The sequence below is a fragment of the Myotis daubentonii genome, chromosome 3 (genome assembly GCF_963259705.1).
Source record: "Myotis daubentonii chromosome 3, mMyoDau2.1, whole genome shotgun sequence".
NCBI lineage: Eukaryota > Metazoa > Chordata > Mammalia > Chiroptera > Vespertilionidae > Myotis > Myotis daubentonii.
Window position 1 is genome coordinate 71,686,313 of NC_081842.1, and position 23,298 is coordinate 71,709,610.

A 23,298-nucleotide genomic window follows, 5' to 3' on the forward strand; every position below is an offset into this window, starting at 1 on the left:
GCATTGTGCTAAGTGAAATAAGCTAGATAGATAAATACTGTATGATTTCACTTACATGAGGGTGCTAAAAAAAAAAAAAAGTTCACAGAAACATAGAGGAGACTGGTGATTGGTAGAGCAGTGGAGGGCAAAGAGATAAAGGGGTCAAAGGATATAAACTGGGGGTCCAATGTACAGCAAGGTGAACATAATTACAATAATGTATTGAATACTTGACAGTGGCTAAGAAAGTAAATATTAAAAGTTCTCACCACAAAAAATGTTAATTTTGTAAGATAATGGAAGTGATAACCAACTTTATTGTGGTAATTGTTTCATAGTAAGTACATATAGCAGAACATCATGTTGTACACCTTAATCTTACACAATGTCATATGTCAGCTATAGCTTAGTAAAGCTAGAAAAAGAAAACAGCAGCAATATGAAGAAAGTAAACAGATCATGACCAACTGTTATGTATCCAGGAATATAAGATTAATTCAACATTTAAAAATAACATAATTCAGCACAGTAACAAATTGAAGAAGAAAAACATATAATCACAGCAATGCATACAGAAAAGCATTAATTCAATTCCATTAATAAGAATTTCTTTGGAAAAAACAGGAAGAGAAAAGAATTTCTTCAATTTGAAAAAGGGCATCTATAAAACAATCTACAGCTAACAACATACTAAGTGGTGAAAAACTGAAGGGTTCTTCCGAAGATCTGGAAAAGACAAACATGTCTGCTCTTACCACTCATATTTAACACTATACCAGGGGACACAGCTAGGGCAATAAAAAAATAATAAGTACGTATAGATTAGAAAAAAGAAGTTATCTTTATGCACAGATGACATGAACATCTATATAAAACCTAAAACAATCTACATAACGTTACTGGAACTATTAACTCTCAACTCACAGGATACAAGAAGTTTAATATACACAAATAAATTCCTTATAATACAAAAATAGACATCGAAATTTTAAAAATCATTTGCAAAAGCATAGAAAATCCAATCTACACTAATAAAAGAGAAACATGCAAATTGGTGTCACTATGCTATGCCTACCAGCCAATAAGATGAGTATGCAAATTAACCCAACAAAGATGGTGGTTAATTTGCATATGCAGGCACAGAGCAAAGACTGAAGGCTCCGGCCAGACTGAAGACTGAAGACTGAAGGTTCCAGCCGGAGTGAAGATTGAAGACTGAAGACTGAAGAGGCTTGGCTTCTCCGCTGCGGCTGCAGTGGAGAAGCCAAGCCTCGCTGGGGCCACAGTGGAGAAGCCAAGCCTTGCTCCGGCCAGAACAAAGGCCTGGGTCCCGGGTGCCGGAGGAAAATTGGTTCCGGCAGCCAGGGGAAGGAAGACCTATTGCACGAATCTCTTCATGCGACAGGCCTCTAGTATATATATGTAATCTAACAAAATATTACAAGAATATACACAGAAAACTAAATATAAGAATATACACACCCATTACTTGGTATTGAGCCCATAACCCAAGTATGTGCCCTGACTAGGAATTGAGCTATGACCTCCTGGTTCATAGCTTAATGCTCAACCACTGAACCATACAGGCCAGGCTAAATGTTTATTATTAAACAGGGAATTTCACTGTATATAAATTATAGCTTGAAAAACCTGATCTATAAAAAACTTCAGCGTTTAAAAATGCATTTATGCCCTAACCAGTTTAGCTCAGTGGATAGAGCATCGACCTGAGGGCTGAGGGGTCCCGGGTTTGATTCTGGTCAAGGGCATGTACCTTGGTTGCGGGCACATCCCCAGTGGGAGGTGTGCAAGAAGCAGCTGATTGATGTTTCTCTCTTATTGATGTTTCTAACTCCTTATCCCTCTCTCTTCCTCTCTATAAAAAATCAATAAAATATATTTTTTTAAAATGCATTTATAAGGAAATATTCATACTATTCTTTATAAATGTACTAATTATAAATGCATTTTTAAACACTGAAGTTTTTTATAGGTCGGGTTTTTTTTTAAGCTATCCTATACTATTTAATAAAAGGATAATAAGCAAATAGACCAAACGGTGGAACAACTGAATAACAGGGTGCTACGACGTGCACTGACCACCAGGGGGCACGTGCAGAACATGGCGGGTGTCAGCATCAGGCGGCAGAGCGCGGAACAGGGCGGGCATCACCTGCGGTGGGATGGTGGAGCAGGTGAGCGGGGGCGTGGGACCACGGTGGGGCGACAGTCGCTGCCATGGGGGTGAGCCTCTGGTGGTTACTGAAAATTCTTTGCTCCTGTGGACTGTAGTCCTACTAATGGTACCCGGCACTGGCCCTGATCACTCGGCACTGTCAGTGGGTGCGAGCGGCAGCTGCCAGCCCCAATCACCCCTCAGGGCTTCTTCACCTCTCCCTGCACCTGAGGGGCGATTGGGGCCAGTAGCCACCTCTCACACCTGCTGCCAGTGACGGCCCCACTCGCACCCGCTGCTGGCACCGGAGCTGCCACTCATACCCACTGCCACTGCCGGCCCCACTTGCACCCACAGCTGGTATGTGGCGCTGGTCCTGATTGCTTGGCACTGTCAGCAGGTGCATGCAGAAGCTGCCGGCCCTGATAGCCCCTGAGGGCTTCTCCACCTCCCCCAGGCAATCAGGGCAGCAGCACCACTTGCACCCACTGTCGGCACCAGTAACACTCGCACCCACTGCTGGCACTGGCCCCAATAGCTCCACGCCATCAGAGGGTACAAGCTGGGCTGGCACTGTCAGTGTGTGGGAATGGCGGCCATGGGAGCAGGGCTGCCGGCAGACAGGGGACCAGGGCCCCGGCGGGAGAGACCAGGTGGGGGCGCAGAGGATGGGCCAAGACCTGCCCCTGTGCCCACCACAGCCTCGTGGCCCTCAGTTCCTTTTGAAGTGCACAAATTCATGCACTGGGCCCCTAGTGGCTTAAATAAACAAAAGGTGAGGGTAACAGTTACCTAGGGAAAAGAGAAGGTGGGGGAGAATGGTAGGTTGAGTGCTTCTGGAGTGCTGGCAAAATTCTATTTGTTGCCTTGGATGGGGCCATATGCCACAAAAGTGCTTGCTTTGTAATTATTTATTAAATTGTGCTTTTATATTTTGTGAGGTTTTCTTTATATTTTAATAACAATAAAGCATTTTAAAGCATAAAAAATGACCAAACATTTTGTCATTCATTCATAAAACCCTATGTAATAGCTTTTACACTATCCTATCTAATAAAAGAGAAACATGGTAATTAGCGTACATCCGCTACCCTTCCCATTGGCTAATCAGGGCGATAGGCAAATTAACTGCCAGCCAATATGGCGGCTGGCAGCCAGGCAGCTTGAAGCTAACATGAGGCTTGCTTGCTTCAGTGACGGAAGAAACCAACGTTCCCTGCCTGCCTTGCCGGCCTCTGAGCTTGCAGTTTGAAACACTGTTACAAATATAGAAGCTAAACAAAGCCCCAGAAACCTGCTTTTAGCCAGCCCGGATCTCAGAGCTGGAGTTGATACAGTGTTTTGATTATAGAACCCAAGCAAACCAGATACCTGCTTTCAGCAGCAGAGGCCTCAGAGCTGGAGCCAGAGCTAAAGCTGGCCCAGAATTAAAAAAAAGAAAAGAAAAAAAGGAGCGGTTGGGAGCTTCAGTCACCTGCCAGCCTGAAAACAGCCCTCAGCCCCTCACCCAGACTGGCCAGGCACCCCAGTGGGGACCCCCACCCTGAAGGGTGTGTGACCAGCTGCAAACAGCCATCATTCCCTCATCCAGGCTGGCCAGGCACCCCAGTGGGGACCCCCACCCTGATCCAGGACACCCTTCAGGGCAAACCAGCCGGCCCCCACCCATGCACCAGGCCTCTATCCTATATAGTAAAAGGGTAATATGCCTCCCAGCAGCAGGATCAGCGTAGCCGAGAGGCCTCCCGGCACCGGGATCAGCATGACAGGGGGCAGCGCCCAAACCCCCTGATGGCCCTGCGGCTCTGTGTGTGACAGGGGGCGGGGCCACAACCTCCCTATCCGCCCTGCTCTGTTCGTGACAGGGGAAGGCGCCCTAACCCCCTGATCAGCCCTGCTCTGTGCCTGATAGGGGGGAGCTCCCCAACCCCCTGATCGCCCTGCAGCTCTGTGTGTGACAGAGTGTGGCGCCCCAACCCCCTGATCGGCCCTGCTCTGTGTGTGACAGGGTGCGGCGCCCCAACCACCCCCCGCGGGCCCTGCTCTGTGTGTGACGGGGTAGAGCCATAACCTCCCCATCGGCCCTGCCCTGAGTGTGACAGTGGCGGCGCCCCAACCCCCTGATCGGCCCTGCTCTGTGGGTGATAGAGGGTGGCGACCCAACCCCCTGATCCGCCCTGCTCTGTGTGTGACAGGGGGCGGTGCCCCAACTCCCCTATCGGCCCTACTCTGTGAGTGACAGGGGGGAGCTCTTCAACCCCCTGATCAGCCCTGCTCTTTGCGTGACAGGGTATGGAGCCCCAACCCGCCTGATGAGCCCTGCTCTGTGCATAACAGGGGGTGGCGCTGCAACCTCCCCATCAACCCTGCCTTGAGTGTGACAGGGGGCGGTGCCCCAATCCCCCAGTTGGCCCTACCCTGAGCGTGACTGAGGGTGGCATCGCAACCTCCTTATCTGCCCTGCTCTGTGCATGACAGGGGGCGGCACCCCAACTCCCCAATCAGTCCTGCTCTGAGCCCAACCAGGGGCTGCACCTAGGGATTGGGCCTGCCCTCTGCCACCCGGGAGCAGGCCTAAGCCAGCAGGTTGTTATCTCCCAAGGGGTCCCAGACTACGAGAGGGCACAGGACAGGCTGAGGGACCCCCGCTCCCCACCGAGTGCACAAATTTTTGTGCACCGGGCCTCTAGTCTATCTAATAAGAAGGGAATATGCTAATTGACCATCACACCCTTGCAAGATGGCAGCGCCTACAGCCAATAAAGAGGGAATATGTTAATTGACTATCACACCCTCAAAGACGGTGGCACCCACAGCCACAAAATGACAGCACCCAATCCCCTCAGCCCCACTGGGGCAGCAGGCGGGCACCTGTCTCTGGAGTTCCTCAGTCCCCTCAGGCTCCCAGCCGCCAGGACCAGCCCGAAGCACAGTCAAGCCTGGAATGGCAGCTGCCCAGCCAATGCCTGAGGCGCAGGTAAGCCTTGAATGGCCACCCGAGGCTCAGGTAACCAAGGCCAGTCAAGGCTTTCGCTGCTTGCAGTGGCAGAAGCAGAGGTGTGATGGGGGCATCACCTTCCCCTGATCGCCAGGTCACCTCCCACCTTGGAGGGCTCCGGTACTATGAGAGGGGGCAGGCTGGGCTGAGAAATCACCCCTTCCAGTGCATGAGGATTTTTTTTTAATAAATCTTTATTGTTCAGATTATTACAGTTGTTCCTCTTTTACCCCCATAGGTCCCCTCCACCTGTTTCCCACCCCACCCTCCGCTCTCACCCCACCCCTACTGTCCTCATCCAGTTGCACAATTTTTGTTCAGTCTCTTCTTGCATCCCCCACACTCCTTTCTCCCCCAAGAATAGTCAGTCCACTACCTTTCTATGCCCCTTGATTCTATTATAATCACCAGTTTATTCTGTTCATCAGATTATTTATTCACTTGATTTTTAGATTTACTTGTTGATAGATATGTATTTGTTGTTCATAGTTTGTATCTTTACCATTTTCTTCTTCTTCCTCTTCTTAAAGGATACCTTTCAGCATTTCATATAATACTGGTTTAGTGGTGATGAACTCCTTTAGCTTTTTCTTATCTGTGAAGCTCTCTATCTGACCTTCAATTAGGAGTGATTGCTTTTCTGGATAAAGTACTCTTGATTGTAGATTCTTGCTATTCACCACTTTGAATATTTCTTGCCACTCCCTTCTGGCCTGCAAAGTTTCTGTTAAGAAATCAGCTGACAGTCGTATGGGTACTCCCTTGTAGGTAACTGACTGTCTTTCTCTTGCAGCTTTTAAGATTCTCTCTTTGTCTTTTGCTCTTGGCATTTTAATTATGATGTGTCTTGGTGTGGTCCTTTTTGGATTCCTTTTGTTTGGGGTTCTCTGTGCATCCTGGACTTGTAAGTCTATTTCTTTCACCAGATAGGGGAAGTTTTCTGTCATTATTTCTTCAAATAGGTTTTCAATATCTTGCTCTCTCTCTTCTTCTGGCACCCCTGTAATTCGGATGTTGGTACGCTTGAAGCTGTCCCAGAGGCTCCTTACACTATCTTCGTATTTTTGGATTCTTTTTTCATTTTGCTTTTCCAGTTGGGTGCTTTTTACTTCTTCGTATTTCAAATCCTTGACTTGATTCTTGCGATCCTCTAGTCTGCTGTTGGGGGTCTGTATAATATTCTTTATTTCAGTCAGTGTATGTTTAATTTCTAGTTGGTCCTTTATCACAACCTCGAGGGTCTCATTAGATTTCTTGAAGGTTTAAGTTTATCGGCGGTTTCTAGAAAATTCTTGAAAAACCTTAAAAGTGTGGTATTGAACTCTATATCCAGTAATTTGCTTTCCTCCATTTTTGTCATTTGTGTCCTGTTTCTTTGTCTCCACATTTTTTTTATGCTTCGCTGTGTCGATAGAGTGGCTTTCTGTACTAGGTGTCATATAGGGCCCAGTGGCTCAGCCTCCCCAATTACCTGAGGTAAATGCTCTTGGTGCACCCCCTTGTGGGCTTTGTGCACAGTCTTGTTTTAGTTAAGCCTTGATTGTTGTAGGTAACACTGGGAGGGATTAACCTCCAGGCTAATTGGCCATGAGAATCAGCTGTGTCTGCAGTGGGAGAAATTCTGTGCTGGAGACACCCCTCCGGGGCAAGACTTGCTTCAATGGGGCTTTGGTGCTCACTGAGTCTGCCCCCTGAGGAGTGTCTCCTTATATATCCAAGGAGCTGCAATCTGGATGGTCCCACTCTGACCACTGGGCACACTGGCTCCTGAATCTCTAAGGAGGTGCTAATCTAGCCTCTGCCTGAGTCTATCCAGCAAAAGCCAGCTGTGACGCAATGCAAGTTGCCCTGGGGCCTTGGGCCAGCTGCAGTTTGTTAGGTAATTATCAGATTGCAAAGGGCCTGGCCTTTCATATGCAAAAGCCTGTGGCTTGGGCGGGGCGGGGCGGGGTCCCAGGGGATCAAACAGGGCGGAGCGAGCAGTCATGGCTGCTCTCAGTCCTGCCCTCAGAGGCCCTGCTTCTCAATGTCCCGGCAATCGCTGCAAGCATCCCTGAGAGAAAGCTGCCCTAGAGTTCCGACCAATGCCAGACAGTCGTTTCTCCCGTATGAGTCTGGGTCCCCAGAGACTCACCCGGAACTGGAGCTCAGAGCCTGAGACTCCCTCCAGATTGAAAAAGACAACTGTGTCCTAAGCCGCCAACCCTCTCCGCATGCACCTCTGTACCTCTGTATTTTACTTCCGCACTGCACCTCCTCTGAGACTCGGTATGCTTTTCTGTTTACTTCTAGTTGTAGAATTTCCACTCAGCCAGCTTTCCTGTGCTTCTGGATGATGTCCATGCCGTCTTTAGTTCTATTTTTGAAGTGGTTGTGCGAGGCAGCAGTCTCCGGTGTTTACCTATGCCGCCATCTTGGTTTTCCCCGATTTGCTAGCCAGTGCATGAGTTTTCATGCACTGGGCATCTAGTTAGTAATACAATCCAGTTATCAGAGGATTCTCCACAGAATACAATTATAAAACCCAGGTAAATTACAAAAAGCAAGGCAGAGTGTGGAAGGAACAGATCAACTCTCAGGGTGGAGTACACACTCAAAGGAAAGGACTACTAGTTTGTAAAAGAAGTTTTAAGTTCATCAATATTAGAACTTTTATTCTGGGGCTAAGTAAAACCTGGTGGAAAACAAAGTTCTCCTTGGTCAACGGAACCAGAAATCTTCAGCCACAGAACCATGGCTGCTGAAGAGAGTGGGGAAAAATTTTCCAAAGGGAAAGAGTCAGAGAAGAGATCCCAAATTCTTTCTAGCCACATTTCTGACTGATAATCTCCATCCACATCCTATACTAACAAGAGACAAACATGCAAATTGACCATACTTTCACTATGCCTCAAGCCATGCCCAAGCCAATCAGAGCAACTATATGCAAATTAACATGACAAGATGGCGGCCAGCAGCCACAGAGTTGGAGCAAGCAGGAGGCTTGCTTGCTCCAGTGATGGAGGAAGCCAAGGTTCCCTGCCTGCCGCAGCCTGGCTCTGAGTTCCACTGAAAACAACAAAGTTTCAATTATAGAAGGTAAATAAACCCCAGATACCTGCTTTCAACCAGCCACGGCCACAGAGCTAGAGCGAGCAGGAGCCGGCTCTGAGCTCCACTGAAAGCAACAAGTTTCAATTATAGAAGGTAAACAAACCCTAGATGCCTGCTTTCAGCCAGCCGTGGCCACGGAGCTGGAGCGAGCAGGAGTGGGTTGACCCTGGCGATGGAGGCAGCCAAGCTTTCGCAGGCCTCCGCTAAAGGCAACAAAGTTTCAATTATAGAAGGTAAATAAATCCCAGAATAAAAGAAAAAAAGGAGAGGCTGGGAGCTTACGTCACCAGGGTGCTTGGCCAGCCTGAAAACAGCCCTCAGCCCCTCACCCAGACTGGCCAGGCACCCAAGTGGGGACCCCCCACCCTGAAGGGGGTGTGGCCAGCCTATAAACAGCCATCAGCCCCTGACCCAGGCTGACCAAACCTCTATGGGGTAAGGGTTCCCACTGGGGTGGACATCCTCCGAGAGTTCCCACACTGCAAGAGGGCATAGTCCGGGCTGAGGGACCCCCGAAGGCACAAATTTTTGTGCACCGGGCCTCTAGTGTATAGAATAAACTCAAAGCAGCTCAGCTAAAGTCAAAGATCTGAACTGAGAGTGAATCAGCACCCAAGAAAAAGAGTTCACAATTCATATCCAAACAAGTAAACTGCCTGTTAAAACAAAAATAACATAGCCATTGCAAAATAATAGAATTCAGAATCTCTATATCTGGATATGCTATGTGTACCAGACATTATGCTATGTTTTGGGAATACAGCAGAAAGATAAAGTCCTTGCCTTTGTGGTTACAGTTAAATGAAGAAGACAGGCAAGAAAGTATAATGAAATTAATAAATTTTTTTTTAAAATATATTTTATTAATTTTTTACAGAGAGGGAGAGAGATAGTCAGAATCATCGATGAGGCCCTAGCCGGCTTGGCTCAGTGGATAGAGCATCAGCCTGTGGACTGAAGGGTTCAGGTTAGATTCTGGTCAAGGGCACATGCCTGGGTTGCGGGCTCGATCCCCAGTGGAGGGTGTGCAGGAGGCAGCCGATCAATGATTCTCTCTCATCATTGATGTTTCTATCTCTTTCTCCTTCTCCCTTCCTCTCTGAAATCAATAAAGAAATATATATATATGAAACATGGATGAGAGAGAAACATCGATCAGCTACCTCCTGCACACCTCCCACTGGGGATGTGCCCACAACCAAGGTACATGCCCTTGACTGGAATTGGACCTGGGACCCTTCAGTTCACAGGCCGATGCTCTATCCACTGAGACAAACTGGTTAGGGCTTAATAAACATTTTAATAGCAATACCACATGGAATACAGGATAGGGACACCTCAATCTAATGTACATAAGGCTTTCCAGAAGCTTTCAGCTAAAGGAGTATTCCAGGCAAGGCTTGGAGATAAAATGGATGGCACAATCAAGAACTAAAAGAAGCCCAGTATAGTTGGTGTATATATGGTAAGAAAAGAATGAAAAGAGATGACACTAATGAGGTCAGCAGGGACCAAAGTGATTGAAGAGCCAAGATACAGAGTCTGAACATAATTAAGAGCATTTAGAAGCCTCTGAAAGATTTTCAAGCAGGAAAGTGATATATTTCACTTTTCATTTTAGAAAAGTACTCTTGTGGCTCTGTAAATAGACTGAAGAAAGGAAAGAAATACAAGTTTAGAAGATGTTTTCAGAATTCCAAGTGAGAAATAATACTTCATCTGGTTTAGAACAGAGGCAGAAGTAAGGAGGCATTTACAATATATTTAAAAAGTTGAATTGACTGGACTTAAAAAATGTTGCAGAGCACTGTTGGGAAGAAAGATTATAAATCCAGTTGTAGTGATGCTGAACTAAAGATCTTTTTGAAACATAAAAGTAGTTATTTTCTTTTTTTTTTTAATACATTTTATTGATTTTTTTACAGAGAGGAAGGGAGAGAGATAGAGAGTTAGAAACATCGATGAGAGAGAAACATGGATCAGCTGCCTCCTGTACATCTCCCACTGGGGATGTGACCGCAACCCAGGTACATGCCCTTGGCTGGAATCGAACCTGGGACCTCTCAGTCCGCAGGCTGACGCTCTATCAACTGAGCCAAACCGGTTTCGGCAAAAGTAGTTATTTTCAGTGTGCAGGTAGATAAACCTACATTTTATGAGTGAGATCTATGCTGGAGATAAAGATTTGGGTTTCATTAGCTCATAAACGCTATCAATGCAATGTCCTTGGTAGACTGGAAAATGGAAGACATTAACACTTTACACAGAAAAGAGAAACAATGGGTTAAAAGAATTTTTTATATTGGAATTTCTAATTTCAATGGCAACATTATATAAATTCCCAGCTTACACTAGATAGGCCTCTGTAATATAGTTTTCTCATCTAAGCAACAGGATAATTCTAATTGTCACATCCTCCTGTCTGCCGCCCCAGCCCTGATGGGCCCCAATCAGGGGCAGGGCTGGCAGGCCAACCTCCTGCAGCTCATCCCCACCCCCGGCTCCGCCAGGCTGAGGGACTCCACCTTGCATGAATTCGTGTACCAGGCCTCTAGTTGCCACATAAGCTTAGAGGCCTGAATGAGTTTTGAAAGTTAGGAGAAGGTTTTTATAAAACCAAGTAAATAACTGTAAGAAAAATATGTTGGTTTCAGTAAAAGATTATTTTCATATTTAAGGAAAAAGTGACAGAGACACAGAAGAAAGAAGCAACTAAAAAATATATACATGCTCAGAAGAAAACATAAAATATTTTATTTCAAGCTTACCTTGCTCCTAAATTTTCAATGGTTACATATTCATCCTTTCTCACAACTTCAAACTGCAAGTGATGGGAAAAAATAGCCCTAAATAGTTAAATTTTCAAAATTCTTTAATATTACTAGTTAGCCTTAACACTTGAAAAAAGACAATGAGAATGAAGCTATAGCAAATATAAAACAAAACAGAAGTGACAAGATAAGCTATAAACAACTTTAATAAACAATAAACTAGAGTTGATTTTTTAAAAAATTCTACTTTACATCACTACAGGATTTAAATATCAATATGAAATACAAAAAGAGTGTTACTAAAGATAAAGAAATAATATCTATTTTTATTTGCAATTCTGGTCTATTTGTAAACTGAAAATTCAAGCATTTCATTTATTTAAGAATAAAATGAGTATCATTTGAGAACATTTTACGTAACACGTGCTATATGTGATTTCTATAGATATTTTCGTAGAAAGATATGAAAGAGGGTCAAAAAGTATTTTTAAACTTAGATGGCACAGATCAGATTATCATCACTGGTTCATGACAGACTTCTCATTGGTACAGGCATAGCCTGCTTTATATGTGTCTGTTTGTGTGTATCTTTACTTTTTAAATTTTCTTATTCTTAAGGATCACTTAAATACTACTTTGGAGAAATCAAAGCAATAGAAAGGTCAGAAATTAAGTCACCATTAAAGAGAAAATGGCAAAAATACTATTGCTATGAATCCCAAATGTTTTGAAATCCGAATGCCATTCCAATGAAAGAAAAATAAGAAAAAGATACTTACCAAAATTTTAACAATTCCAGGTTCATCACATTGTAGCATCCTTACCATGTCACCTGTACATCCTTCCTTCAAACATTTTTTCCCACTAAAACTCTAAAGTTATCAATAGAAAAAAATAAATTATCAAAACAATAAACATTACAATCAATAAAAAAATACTGATGCGCAAATCTAATTATTTTTTTAAAAAGTTAGCAGATGTTTCTAGATGATAAAACAAAAGATGTGAAAAAACAGAGTTAGCTGTTCAAAAATAGTCTATCTCATGTATCAGTGGATGTAAAATGCATAATTGCACTTTTCTCTAATAATTTCTACTTCAAAATCTTTAAGTAGCTATATTACAGCCTAAGAAGTAGTACCTAAGCACAGGGAAAGCAACTTCAAGTGACATGTACTAATTAGGTAAATGTATAAAGAAACAATGAATTTCTATTAGATATATAAGGATTACAGGGAAAAATGAAAGAATTAAAATGTTGAGTATTTCCTCTGATTCTGACCTTAATTTCCTCTTGTTAAGTCACTTAAGTTTTCTTTTAGTTCTTTTTCTAAAGTTGAGCAATATTGATTGCCCTAACAATCAAAGATTATAAAAAACACATGCTAATTAAACAAATGAATAATGCTAATGCAAGTACATGTTTTATCTGTTAATCTTCACAAGAACCTTATGAAGATATTACTATCCTCACTTTATGGTTTAGAAAAATGAATTTCAGAGCAGTTAAATTAACAGCCTAATGTAAAACAAAACAAAACAAAACAAAAAACAAAGAAAACACCATAATGGTTCAATCTAGACTAGAACCCAGATCTCCCAAGTCCATATACAATGCTCTTTCTATGCCATGATTTTTTAAAATTGTTTTATTGCTTAAAGTATTACAAAGGGTATTACATATGTCTCCTTTTTTTCCCCGTCCTTGACAATCCCCTGGCCTCCCCTACCCCCCAGTGTCTTATGTCCATTGGTTATGCTTATATGCATGCATACAAGTCCTTCGGTTGATCTCTTACCCCTCCAGCCCCCTCCTGCCCCCCAACCCTTCCTGGCCTTCCCACTGTAGTTTGACAGTCTGTTCAAGGCTGCTCTGCCTCTGTGTCTATTTTTGTTCATAAGTTTATAATGGACTTTATTATCCATAAATGAGTGAGATCATGTGGTATTTTTCCTTCATTGACTGGCTTATTTCACTTAGCATAATGTTCTCCAGTTCCATCCATGTCGTTGCAAATTATGCCACGATTTTTTTATTGGGGTTTTCTGTGTACACAATGTAAAACTCTGACCAAATACCATAAGCCCAACTTATGGTAATCAACTCACCAAAGAATAATTAATATAGAATTGGGCTTTATACTTTTACTTTAATTTTAGTGGCAAAGAATTCAATTTAGTTATATGACTTTAGGTAAAAATACATAATCTCAAATAGATTTTTGAAGACTATAAAATTTATCATTGTTCTCTATCCTTAAAATAGAAGCTATCCTTAAAATTGTATAACTGTCCTTTCTGTTAGTTTATTAGGCAATTCTATTCTTTGATTCTATGACTTTTATGTAAATACTAGAGGCCCGGTGCACAAAAATTTGTGCACTCGGGGGGGGGGGGAGGGGGGGTCCCTCAGCCTGGCCTGTGCCCTCTAGCAGTCTGGGACCCCTAGGGAGATAACGACCTGCTGGCTTAGGCCTGCTCCCGGGTGGCAGAGGGCAGGCCCAATCCCTAGGTGCAGCCCCTGGTCGGGCTCAGAGCAGGGCTGATTGGGGAGTTGGGGCGCCGCCCCCTGTCACACTCAAGGCAGGGTCGATGGGGAGGTTGTGGAGCAACCCCCTGTCACACACAGAGCAGGGCCCATCAGGGGGGTTGGGGCTCTGTACCCTGTCACGCACAGAGCAGGGCTGATCAGGGGGGTTGGGGCTCTGTACCCTGTCACGCACAGAGCAGGGCCCATCAGGGGGTTGGGGTGCTACCCTCTATCACCCACAGAGCAGGGCGGATCAGGGGGTTGGGGCGCCGCCACTCTCACACTCAGGGCAGGGCCGATGGGGAGTTTATGGCTCTACCCCGTCACACACAGAGCAGGGCCCGTGGGGGAGGGGGGAGCTCCCCCCTATCAGGCACAGAGCAGGGTGGATAGGGAGGTTGTGGCCCCGCCCCCTGTCACACACAGAGCCGCAGGGCGATCAGGGGGTTTGGGCGCTGCCCCCTGTCACGCTGATCCCGGTGCCAGGAGGCCTCGTGGCTCCGCTGATCCCGGTGCTGGGAGGCATATTTCCCTTTTACTATATAGGGTAGAGGCCTGGTGCACGGGTGGGGGCCGGCTGGTTTGCCCTGAAGGGTGTCCTGGATCAGGGTGGGGGTCCCCACTGGGGTGCCTGGCCAGTCTGGGTGAGGGGCTGAGGGCTGTTTTCAGGCTGGGGGTGACTGAACTCCCAAACGCTCCTTTTTTCCTTTTTTTTTTTTTTTTTTTTTTTTTTATTCTGGGCCAGCTTTAGCTTGAGGCTTGGCTCCAGCTCTTAGGCCTCCGGCTGAAAGTAGGTTTCTGGCCTTTGCTTACAATGTTGCGATTCTGCTGGCTGAAGTTGGGCGTATTTGTTACAGAGTTTCTTAAACTGCCAGCTCAGAGGCAGCGGCAGGCGGGGAACGTTGGTTTCCTCCGTCACTGAGGCAACCAAGCCTCATGTTAGTTTCAAGCTGCCTGGCTGCCGGCCGCCATCTTGGCTGACAGTTAATTTGCATATCTCGCTGATTAGCCAATGAAAAGGGTATCGGTCGTATGCCAATTACCATGTTTCTCTTTTATTAGATAGGATATGCGACAATATTTCTATTCTTAAGAGTATAAACTTCGATAGGGAAAGAAATAGATAGGAATCACTAAGCAAAGCAACAAGCAGAGTATCCCCTATGAAGATCTGTTTAATAAATGGTGATAATGAACAAAGAATAGTAAGGAGAAAAGCATCAGAAAAAATAAGGAAAAAAACCCAGAGGTAAAATTGAGGAGGAAGGATATTAACAGGAAGAAATGAAAAAAAAAAAAAAAAGAAAAAAAGAGGAAAGGGTAGAGGAAGAAATGTTGTAGTAAAGTTTTTAAGGAAAAATGAAATACCTGATCATTTTCACCTGGATATTTTAAATTCTTGAACTTCTTCCAACAAATTTTATGAAAATAAACACAGCAACTTTTACTGCACATAAATTGAAAAAATCCCTGGAAAAGAATGAAAATAAGTTGTTGATCTGGAAATAGAATATCATATATAAATAGAACTATCACTTTAAGTCACTTTTAACTTCACAAGTTTTTTGTCCTTCCCAGTGTGTCCTCCCTGGAACTACAGTTATGCTTCCTTTAAAGAGGTAGATTGCTTGGATGACAAAAATCTAAATTTTGTGGCCAGGACTTCCTGCTGCTACATGCTATGTATGTGATTGGAATGCCATTACCTCCCTGGGAAACCATAACCATATTACCATGTCACCTACACGAAGACTGAACTTGCCCCTCATAAGCACTGTACTTTACCAGGTCTACCTCCCTAATTCCTAACTTACCCTAATGAATAGATCTTGGCTTTCTCCTCCTCCCTATTTACCCCATTTGCTATACACATCATGCCATTCTTTTTTTCCCCCATTATAATAGCCATCTTTATTTTAAAAAAACATAAAATGTATTCTTTTGGTCTTTCTGAGTTTTCCTTTTTACAAAAACAAAAACACACATTAAAAGCATTCTCAACTGTCATTCTCACAAAAAGATGTTTTTTAAGCAGCCCTCCCTGCTACATGCTTCATTCTGGATGCCCATGCCTTTTAACTGAGATTTTCATTATTTTATAGAAGTGGTGTTATATTTGCACTGATAATCACATCGCATTTTATCTTGTGATTTTCCAGTCTTATTCTGCCATATCTCCTGGGAACCAGATTTGAAGTACTTTGATTGTTGAATTTCTTCAAATTAAGGCTGGTTATGATTTTTTCTCCCTCAAGGCCCCGAGCAAAAATAATGATCACTTACTTAGTAACATAAATCTTGAGGAGTGACAATCTTTCTCCTTAGTAAAATAAATTTTAGAAAAATGAAAATAAAATAACAATTCTAACTATAAAGAATATTTTAGATAATTTCTACTGTATGATAGCAGAAATATTAATTATAACTTCAGAGACATGTGACTATTACAAAACCCTTAGCAAAACCAATTCATTCTTTTATTGACTCACAGGGTATAAATTAATTCCAGGTCATTAAAATTCTAAATTCTTAGAGATACTCAAACAATTTCTCAACTGCACTATCACTGTTATTAAAATAAGTACTCTTTTGAAATACTATTTTGATGCATAATACAATAATTTTTATCTAAGTTTATTTTTTAAATATTCAGTTAACTGATAATTATAGTACCTTATAATTGGTGTTCCTTAAAATGTCAGCTTCACAAGATCGTTCACAATCTAGATAACTACAAATGGTCTGCTTCATTATATTACTTTCAGTTGTCTTGATAAAATTATTGAGACGATCCTAGATTTTAAAAATAAAAATAATCTCATCAATTAGTAATGACTACATCATATCCAATATTTTACCATACATAATTTTAAGTAATTTAAGTTATATAGTTTTTTGAATGTGTTTGTATGTATTTTTTTTAAGTAATAGAATGTATTTTCCTCATTCAAAGTAAACAATAGATAGGAAGGTGCTAAAATAGAAATACTGAATTTCTTACTGAATATAAACATGGAGAAAGGAAAAAAGTGTACATAAAATTCACTAAAAATGTTAGGATAATAAAGGGAAATATTTTAAAGGGAAGAGGGAAAAAAAAATAACCAAGACCAAGTAGGGATTCTTTAGATAAGTACAGAAGTTAATTTTTTTTAATGTATAAAATTATTACTTTATTAGGTGAGATTTAAAAGTCATATAGTTATCCTGACAAATGCAAAAAATTGTCTGCTTATTCTATTGATTACTAAGACAGGTATCTATACTAATAATAGAGGAATATGCAAATTGTCCATGACTCCATCACAGTGATGGCCGAACAGCAGGCTGCATGTGGCGACCAGGTTGGCAGGGGGGTTAGTGAGGGAAAACCAAACAACTGAACAGCAGGCTGCGTGGGGCGACCAGACTTGCAGGGGGGTTACTGAGGGATGACCAAACAACTGAACAGCAGGCTGTGTGGGGTGACCAGGCCAGCGAGGGGGTGGCCAATTAGGGGAGACCAGGCCGGCAATGGGAGTGGCAGTTGGAGGTGACCAGGCTAGTTGGGGGTGACCAGGCCAGCAGGAGGGGCGATCAGGCAGACAGGCAGGTGAGCAGCTAGGAGCCAGTGGTCCCAGATTGTGAGAGGGATGTCCGACTGATCACTGGGATCGGGCCTAAACCGGCAGTCGGACATCCCCCGAGGTGTCCTGGATTGGAGAGGGTGCAGGCTGGGCTGAGGGGGCCCCATGCATGAATTTTGTGCAGCGGGCCTCTAGTATTAAAATAATCTGTGACTGGGAGTTTTTATTTCTCTTTTCAATTCCATCAGTTTTTGTCCCGTCTATTTTGAGGCTATATTACAAATTTTCAGTTGCTATAGCTTCCTGAAAACTTGAATTGTGTGTTTTAATGATACGTCTCTTTTTATTTCAAGGAATGCATTTGGACTTTAAGTCAGGTAAAATATAAGGATCCAAAGAGGTTTAAAGTAAAAGTCTGGAAAGAAGTATGTCATTCAAACACTAACCAAGTGAAACTTGTTGTTAATGTTCTTATTAAACAAATAAAAAGTGATCAATGTGACTTATCAAATAGGTAAAAATTATCCAAAAAATAAAGACTACCCAGAGGATGTGGAAATATAGAAACTCTCATACTGTGTCTTAAGACTATAACCTGGTATAAACTTTCCGAGAGAAAATATAGAGATATATCTCAGCAACTTTACAAGTGTGTGGACACTTGCTTCACAGTTCCACTTTTAGAAATTTATCCTAAGAAAATGATGTAAAAAATACACAAAGATCACTTTACATATAGTGAAAAAGTAAAATGTTTAGGATAAATTAAATAATAAACAGCAGGATGAGTGTCTGGAAAGATATAAATGAAAATGCTAACAGTGGTTTCTCCATTTAAGGAAATATGAACAAATTTTAGTTTTACCTTCAGGCATTTTCACATTTTTCAGTTTCCTGAGGCATTTAGTACTTTCAAAATTAGAATCAACAATAAAATGGTTAAGTACAATTTGAAAAAAAAAGTTAACTATTGCACTTAGTTCTAGCCCTGTGAAGAAATAGATTATTAGAGCTTTTAATCTTGTTATTTGAAAATGCTAATACAGCCTCTTCACTTCTCTCTACTTGTTGAATCATACATTCCGCACTATGTAATGAAATCAAGGTTATTTCTCATATAAAAAACTAATTTCCAATTAAAGAATGTGCTTCTTATAGAATATGACATAGTTAACATAAACTGCACTTTATCAAAGATGATTCTGATTAGTCAGAAATGAAATGTTATTCTTAAATAATTGCTTACTTTAAAAGTTGTAGGTAAATCTTCATCTTCCGTAGGATCTATGTCAAACCAATGATCATTTGTATCACCTATTTCTTGTAAACTTTTATAAAATTCTAGCAGTCCTCCATTATATCTGCAAGGCATTTTAAATAAGGTTAGTTTGAATGTGACACTGTAACTAAATAGTTTAAAATAAAACGAATAACCCTTTTTTGTGTGTGATAAGTAGGGTAGTGATAACCTCTGGCATGCTATAGAAATACAAATACTAGGACTCTCACCTGTGGTAGATTGGGATGAAAAACAGGTGGAAGGGGAGACAATTGATTATGTAGTAGCTCACTTGAACAGTATAGGGACCATGGTAATTAAAGGGATTGTAGAGTTGATTGGCTTTTGTTTACTGTCTTGGAAGCCTTGAAGAAAGAGAATGACAGGCACAGGTCAGCCAACTATTGACTCAAGACACACTGTGAAAGACAGAGGCCTCTATGGTGGCATTTAAAGAGACCCTAATCTGTAGATATATTGGGTAAATACAATCTATGTTAAAAAAAAATCAGTCCCAGATTTAATCACAAGGTGCAGCAAACCATAAAAGAGATGAAATGCATAACCTTGATGGGACTACTATTATCAACTCAGGGTAAAAGGCCTCCATGGTAATACATAAAGAATCCTTACCAACCCTAATTATAAGGACAAACTATGCTGAAAATGAGGCTCAGTATTTAATCACAAGGGTAGAACAACAGCAAAGACCAAAAGCACAACCTCATGCCCTAACCGGTTTGGCTCAGTGGATAGAGCATTGGCCTGTGGGCTCAAGGGTCCCAGGTTCGATTCCGGCCAAGGGCACCAAAAACAAAGAAACAAACAAAAAAACAAACAAAAAAGCACAGCCTCAACAGTACCATTATGTGAAAATGAGGGCTCTGACAGGAAGCAAGTAGACTCTGAGATCTGGAATGGGGACATTTAGGTGAATATACTTAGAAACAATGAATTCCTAAATTCTCATGACCCCTCTGACTGGCAAAGACCTACTCCTTGCTAGGAGGGGCAGATTCCCTTTATTTAAGGGCCATACAAAAATATCATTTGGAGTACATGTCTCAAAAGATAATGCCTTCCTTCTCAAGATCCTCCCTCTCCACTCATTGCCTACAGACTAATATATCTAGGATCACATAAAAGCAAAGTCCAAATGGGAACACAGAGTCCCTGCCCAGGAAAAAAAACAACAAACTTAATTCATCATGAGAATTGCAGAACTTGACTAGTATGTACTAGAACATGTGTAGCAATAAACCTTAAGAGTGCTGAACCAGTGGACAAATATACAGCTGGATAGGGAAATGTGTATTGACATGGGACAACTTCCATAACTTAAGATTTAATTTCCTAGTAAGGATACCTTAAGCCAGTCCTAACATGCTGCTTAAGAAGGTTATTTGAAGCTTGGACATAACAATGGCCTATAGAAACTGAGGTGGAAATGCTGGAAACTTCGTGGTAGAGTATTAAAAGAAAGTTCAGGGAGGGGAGGATATTAGAAAGGACTTAGTACATAAGACCACAGAGTCCATCCCTAGACAATGTCCCCTGGAATAGTGGTCATCAACCTTTCGGACCTCATGGACCACCAGTAGTCCACGGACCACCAGTTGGCAACTGTTGCCCTGGAAAGACCAAGGTGACACTCCATCCATTAATGCAATAAGAAATATAGAGTCAGAAAGGCAGCTCAGTGGTGGTGGTTCTCTGTAGGTCAGGGATGAAAGTAAATGATATCATATAATGGACTTTCTAGTGTCAACCATCTGGAAAATGGATTCTCTCCAATGCCCATAAGTAAAGAGAATAAAGAGTAGTGTACATATTTAAGGGAAGTACAGCAATATACATTCATTACTTGTCTCAGAGCTATGTTAATTCTCTCCACAATATAGACTAAAGGGATTTTTATTATTCTAACATTCTGCAAAACATCACACTGTTCATTGGTATTGATGACATCATAATACTAGTGAATACAAAGTGGGGAATATTCTGGATACCTTAGTAAAAAGCAAGCATGCCAAAGGATAGACGATAAACCAAAGAATCAGGGAACTAACAGGTAGTGATGCTTTTATGGATCACTAGAGGCCTGGTGCAGGAATTCATGCATGGGTGGAGTCCCTCGGGGTGGCCTGCGGGGATCAAGCTGACACCCACAGTCCAATGCCACCTTCAGCTCCTACCTGCTGTTCCCGCTCATCTCAGCCCCACTACGCCTACCACAGGCTCGCGCCCAATCAGTCCTGATTGGGAGAGGCTCAAGCCACCACAGCGGCTCTCACCAGCTGTGAGCCCTGCGTCTGGTGCCTTCCCGAGGGGAGTGGCCTGTGGGATCAGGCTGAAACCGGCTCTCCGACACCCCCGAGGGACCCCACCAGTGCAAGCTTGAGGCCGGGAAGGGACAGCAAGAGGGCTCCAGGGCATGTCTGGCCCATCTTGCTCAGTCCCGATCAGCCAGACCCCAGCAGCAAGCTAACCTACCAGTTGAGAGTCTGTCCCCTGGTAGTCAGTGCACATCATAGCAACTGGTCAACCAGCCGACTGTCTGCCCGCTGGTGGTCAGTGCACATCATAGCGAGCGGTTGAGCAGCCTTATCATATCATTAGCATATTATACTTTGATTGGTTGAACAGTCGACAGGTCACCGGAGTACCGGACACTTAGCATATTAGGCTTTTATTATATAGGACTAGAGGCCCGGTGCACAAAAATTTGTGCACTCAGGGGGGAGGGGGGTCCCTCAGCCCGGGCTGCGCCCTCTCGCAATCTGGAACCCCTCGAGAGATAACGACCTGCTGGCTTAGGCCTGCTCCTGGGTGGCAGAGGGCAGGCCCAATCCCTAGGTGCAGCCCCTGGTCAGGCTCAGAGCAGGGCCAATTGGGGAGTTGGGGCGCCGCCCCCTGTCATGCACAGAGCAGGGCGATCCGGAGGTTGTGATGCCACCTTCAGTCACGCTCAGGGTAGGGCCGATTGGGGGGTGGGGCACCGTCTCCTGTCACACTCAAGGCAGGGTCGATGGGGAGGTTGCGGCGCCATCCCCTGTCATGCACAAAGCAGGGCCAATCAGGGGGTTGGGGCACTGCCCCCTGTCACTCACAGAGCAGGGCTCATCAGGGGGGTTGGGGCTCTGTACCCTGTCACGCACAGAGCAGGGCCCATCAGGAGGTTGGGGCGCCGCCACTCTCACACTCAGGGCAGGGCCGATGGGGAGGTTATGGCTCTACCCCGTCACACACAGAGCAGGGCCCATGGGGGGGGGTGGTTGGGGCACCGCACCCTGTCACACACAGAGCAGGGCCCATCAGGGGGTTGGGGCGCTGCACCCTGTCACACACAGAGCCACAGGGCAATCAGGGGGTTGCGGAGCTCCCCCCTATCAGGCACAGAGCAGGGCTGATCAGGGGGTTGGGGCGCCATCCCCTGTCACGAACAGAGCAGGGTGGATAGGGGGGTTGTGGCCCCGCCCCCTGTCACACACAGAGCCGCAGGGCGATCAGGGGGTTTGGGCGCTGCCCCCTGTCACGTTGATCCAGGTGCCGGGAGGCATATTACCCTTTTACTATATAGGGTAGAGGCCTGGTGCATGGGTGGGTGCCAGCTGGTTTGCCCTGAAGGGCGTCCTGAATCAGGGTGGGGGTCCCCACTGGGGTGCCTGGCCAGCCTGGGTGAGGGGATGATGGCTGTTTGCAGCTGGTCACACACCCTTCAGGGTGGGGGTCCCCACTGGGGTGCCTGGCCAGTCTGGGTGAGGGGCTGAGGGCTGTTTTCAGGCTGGGGGTGACTGACGCTCCCAACTGCTCCTTTTTCTCTCTGGCTCTTTTTTTTTTTTTTTATTCTGGGCCAGCTTTAGCTTTGAGGCTTGGCTCCAGCTCTTAGGCCTCCACTGCTAAAAGTAGGTTTCTGGTCTTTGCTTACAATGTTGCGATCCTGCTGGCTGAAGCTGGCGGACTAAAGCAGGTTTCTGGGGTTTTGTTTAGCTTCTGTATTTGTTACATAGTTGCTTAGAGTTGCAGCTCAGAGGCCTGCAGCGGCAGGCAGGGAACGTTGGAGTCCTCCGTCACTGAAGCAAGCCTCATGTTAGTTTTAAGCTGCCTGGCTGCTGGCCGCCATCTTGGCTGGCAGTTAATTTGCATATTGCCCTGATTAGCCAATGGGAAGGGTAGCGGTTGTACGCCAATTACCATGTTTCTCTTTTATTAGATAGGATGGCTGGACCAAGCAGTAATCCTTCATATGGATTTGCACAAGTAAACTTTGTGTAATTCATTCTTCAGATCTCAGCTAAACATTATTTCCTCAGAAAGACTTCTGATTCCCAGAACCAGACTGGGACTCTAGAAGTCTTTTATTATTCACTGTATATTCCATCATAGCTTTTTTTATAACATTTTATAAAAATTTTGCACAACTTATTATTTGATTAGTATCTATAATATTATCAGTTACATGGGAATAGGAACTGTCTATTTTGTAAATAATTGTATCCCCAAATCTAGCACAGTCTCTAGAATATGATAAATGCTTAGCAAATAAAATGAATGATGTTACAAATGGCTAAGGATCTCCAAATAGGAAGTGAACAGACTGTTAGTCCATATAGATTACCCTATACAATTTCACTAAATATATAATACCCAACACTTCCAAAACTCAGCATTTGGACTCTTTCGATGCTTTATTAGTTCTATTATACCTTAAACACCTATTCCAAGTGGTGATAATATTAAAAACTACAACCATCATTTATTTATTAAGATAGCATTTCTGTGTCCTGGGCACTGTGTTAATTACCTGCAGCATCTTATGAGGTGGGCACTACTTTTAGTTCCATTTGACAAATAAGAAAAAAGATAAGGCTTAGCCAACATTAAGTTTCCTTAAATCAAAGAT

At 43.6% G+C, this 23,298-nt stretch overlaps 1 protein-coding gene across 8 annotated transcripts in view; it reads right to left on the reverse strand.

Annotated features, from left to right (window-relative positions):
* DZIP3 (DAZ interacting zinc finger protein 3) overlaps window positions 1-23,298 on the reverse strand; it is a 149,782-nt gene that overhangs the window by 78,916 nt on the left and 47,568 nt on the right. For all 8 annotated transcript variants that reach the window (XM_059687893.1, XM_059687895.1, XM_059687894.1 and 5 more), the window contains 5 exons: window positions 18,363-18,477; window positions 16,224-16,343; window positions 14,919-15,020; window positions 11,800-11,892; window positions 11,018-11,070 (listed from right to left, as the gene is read on the reverse strand). In XM_059687893.1, the coding sequence (XP_059543876.1) occupies window positions 11,018-11,070; window positions 11,800-11,892; window positions 14,919-15,020; window positions 16,224-16,343; window positions 18,363-18,477 (483 nt within the window). The remainder of the gene's footprint in view (window positions 1-11,017; window positions 11,071-11,799; window positions 11,893-14,918; window positions 15,021-16,223; window positions 16,344-18,362; window positions 18,478-23,298) is intronic.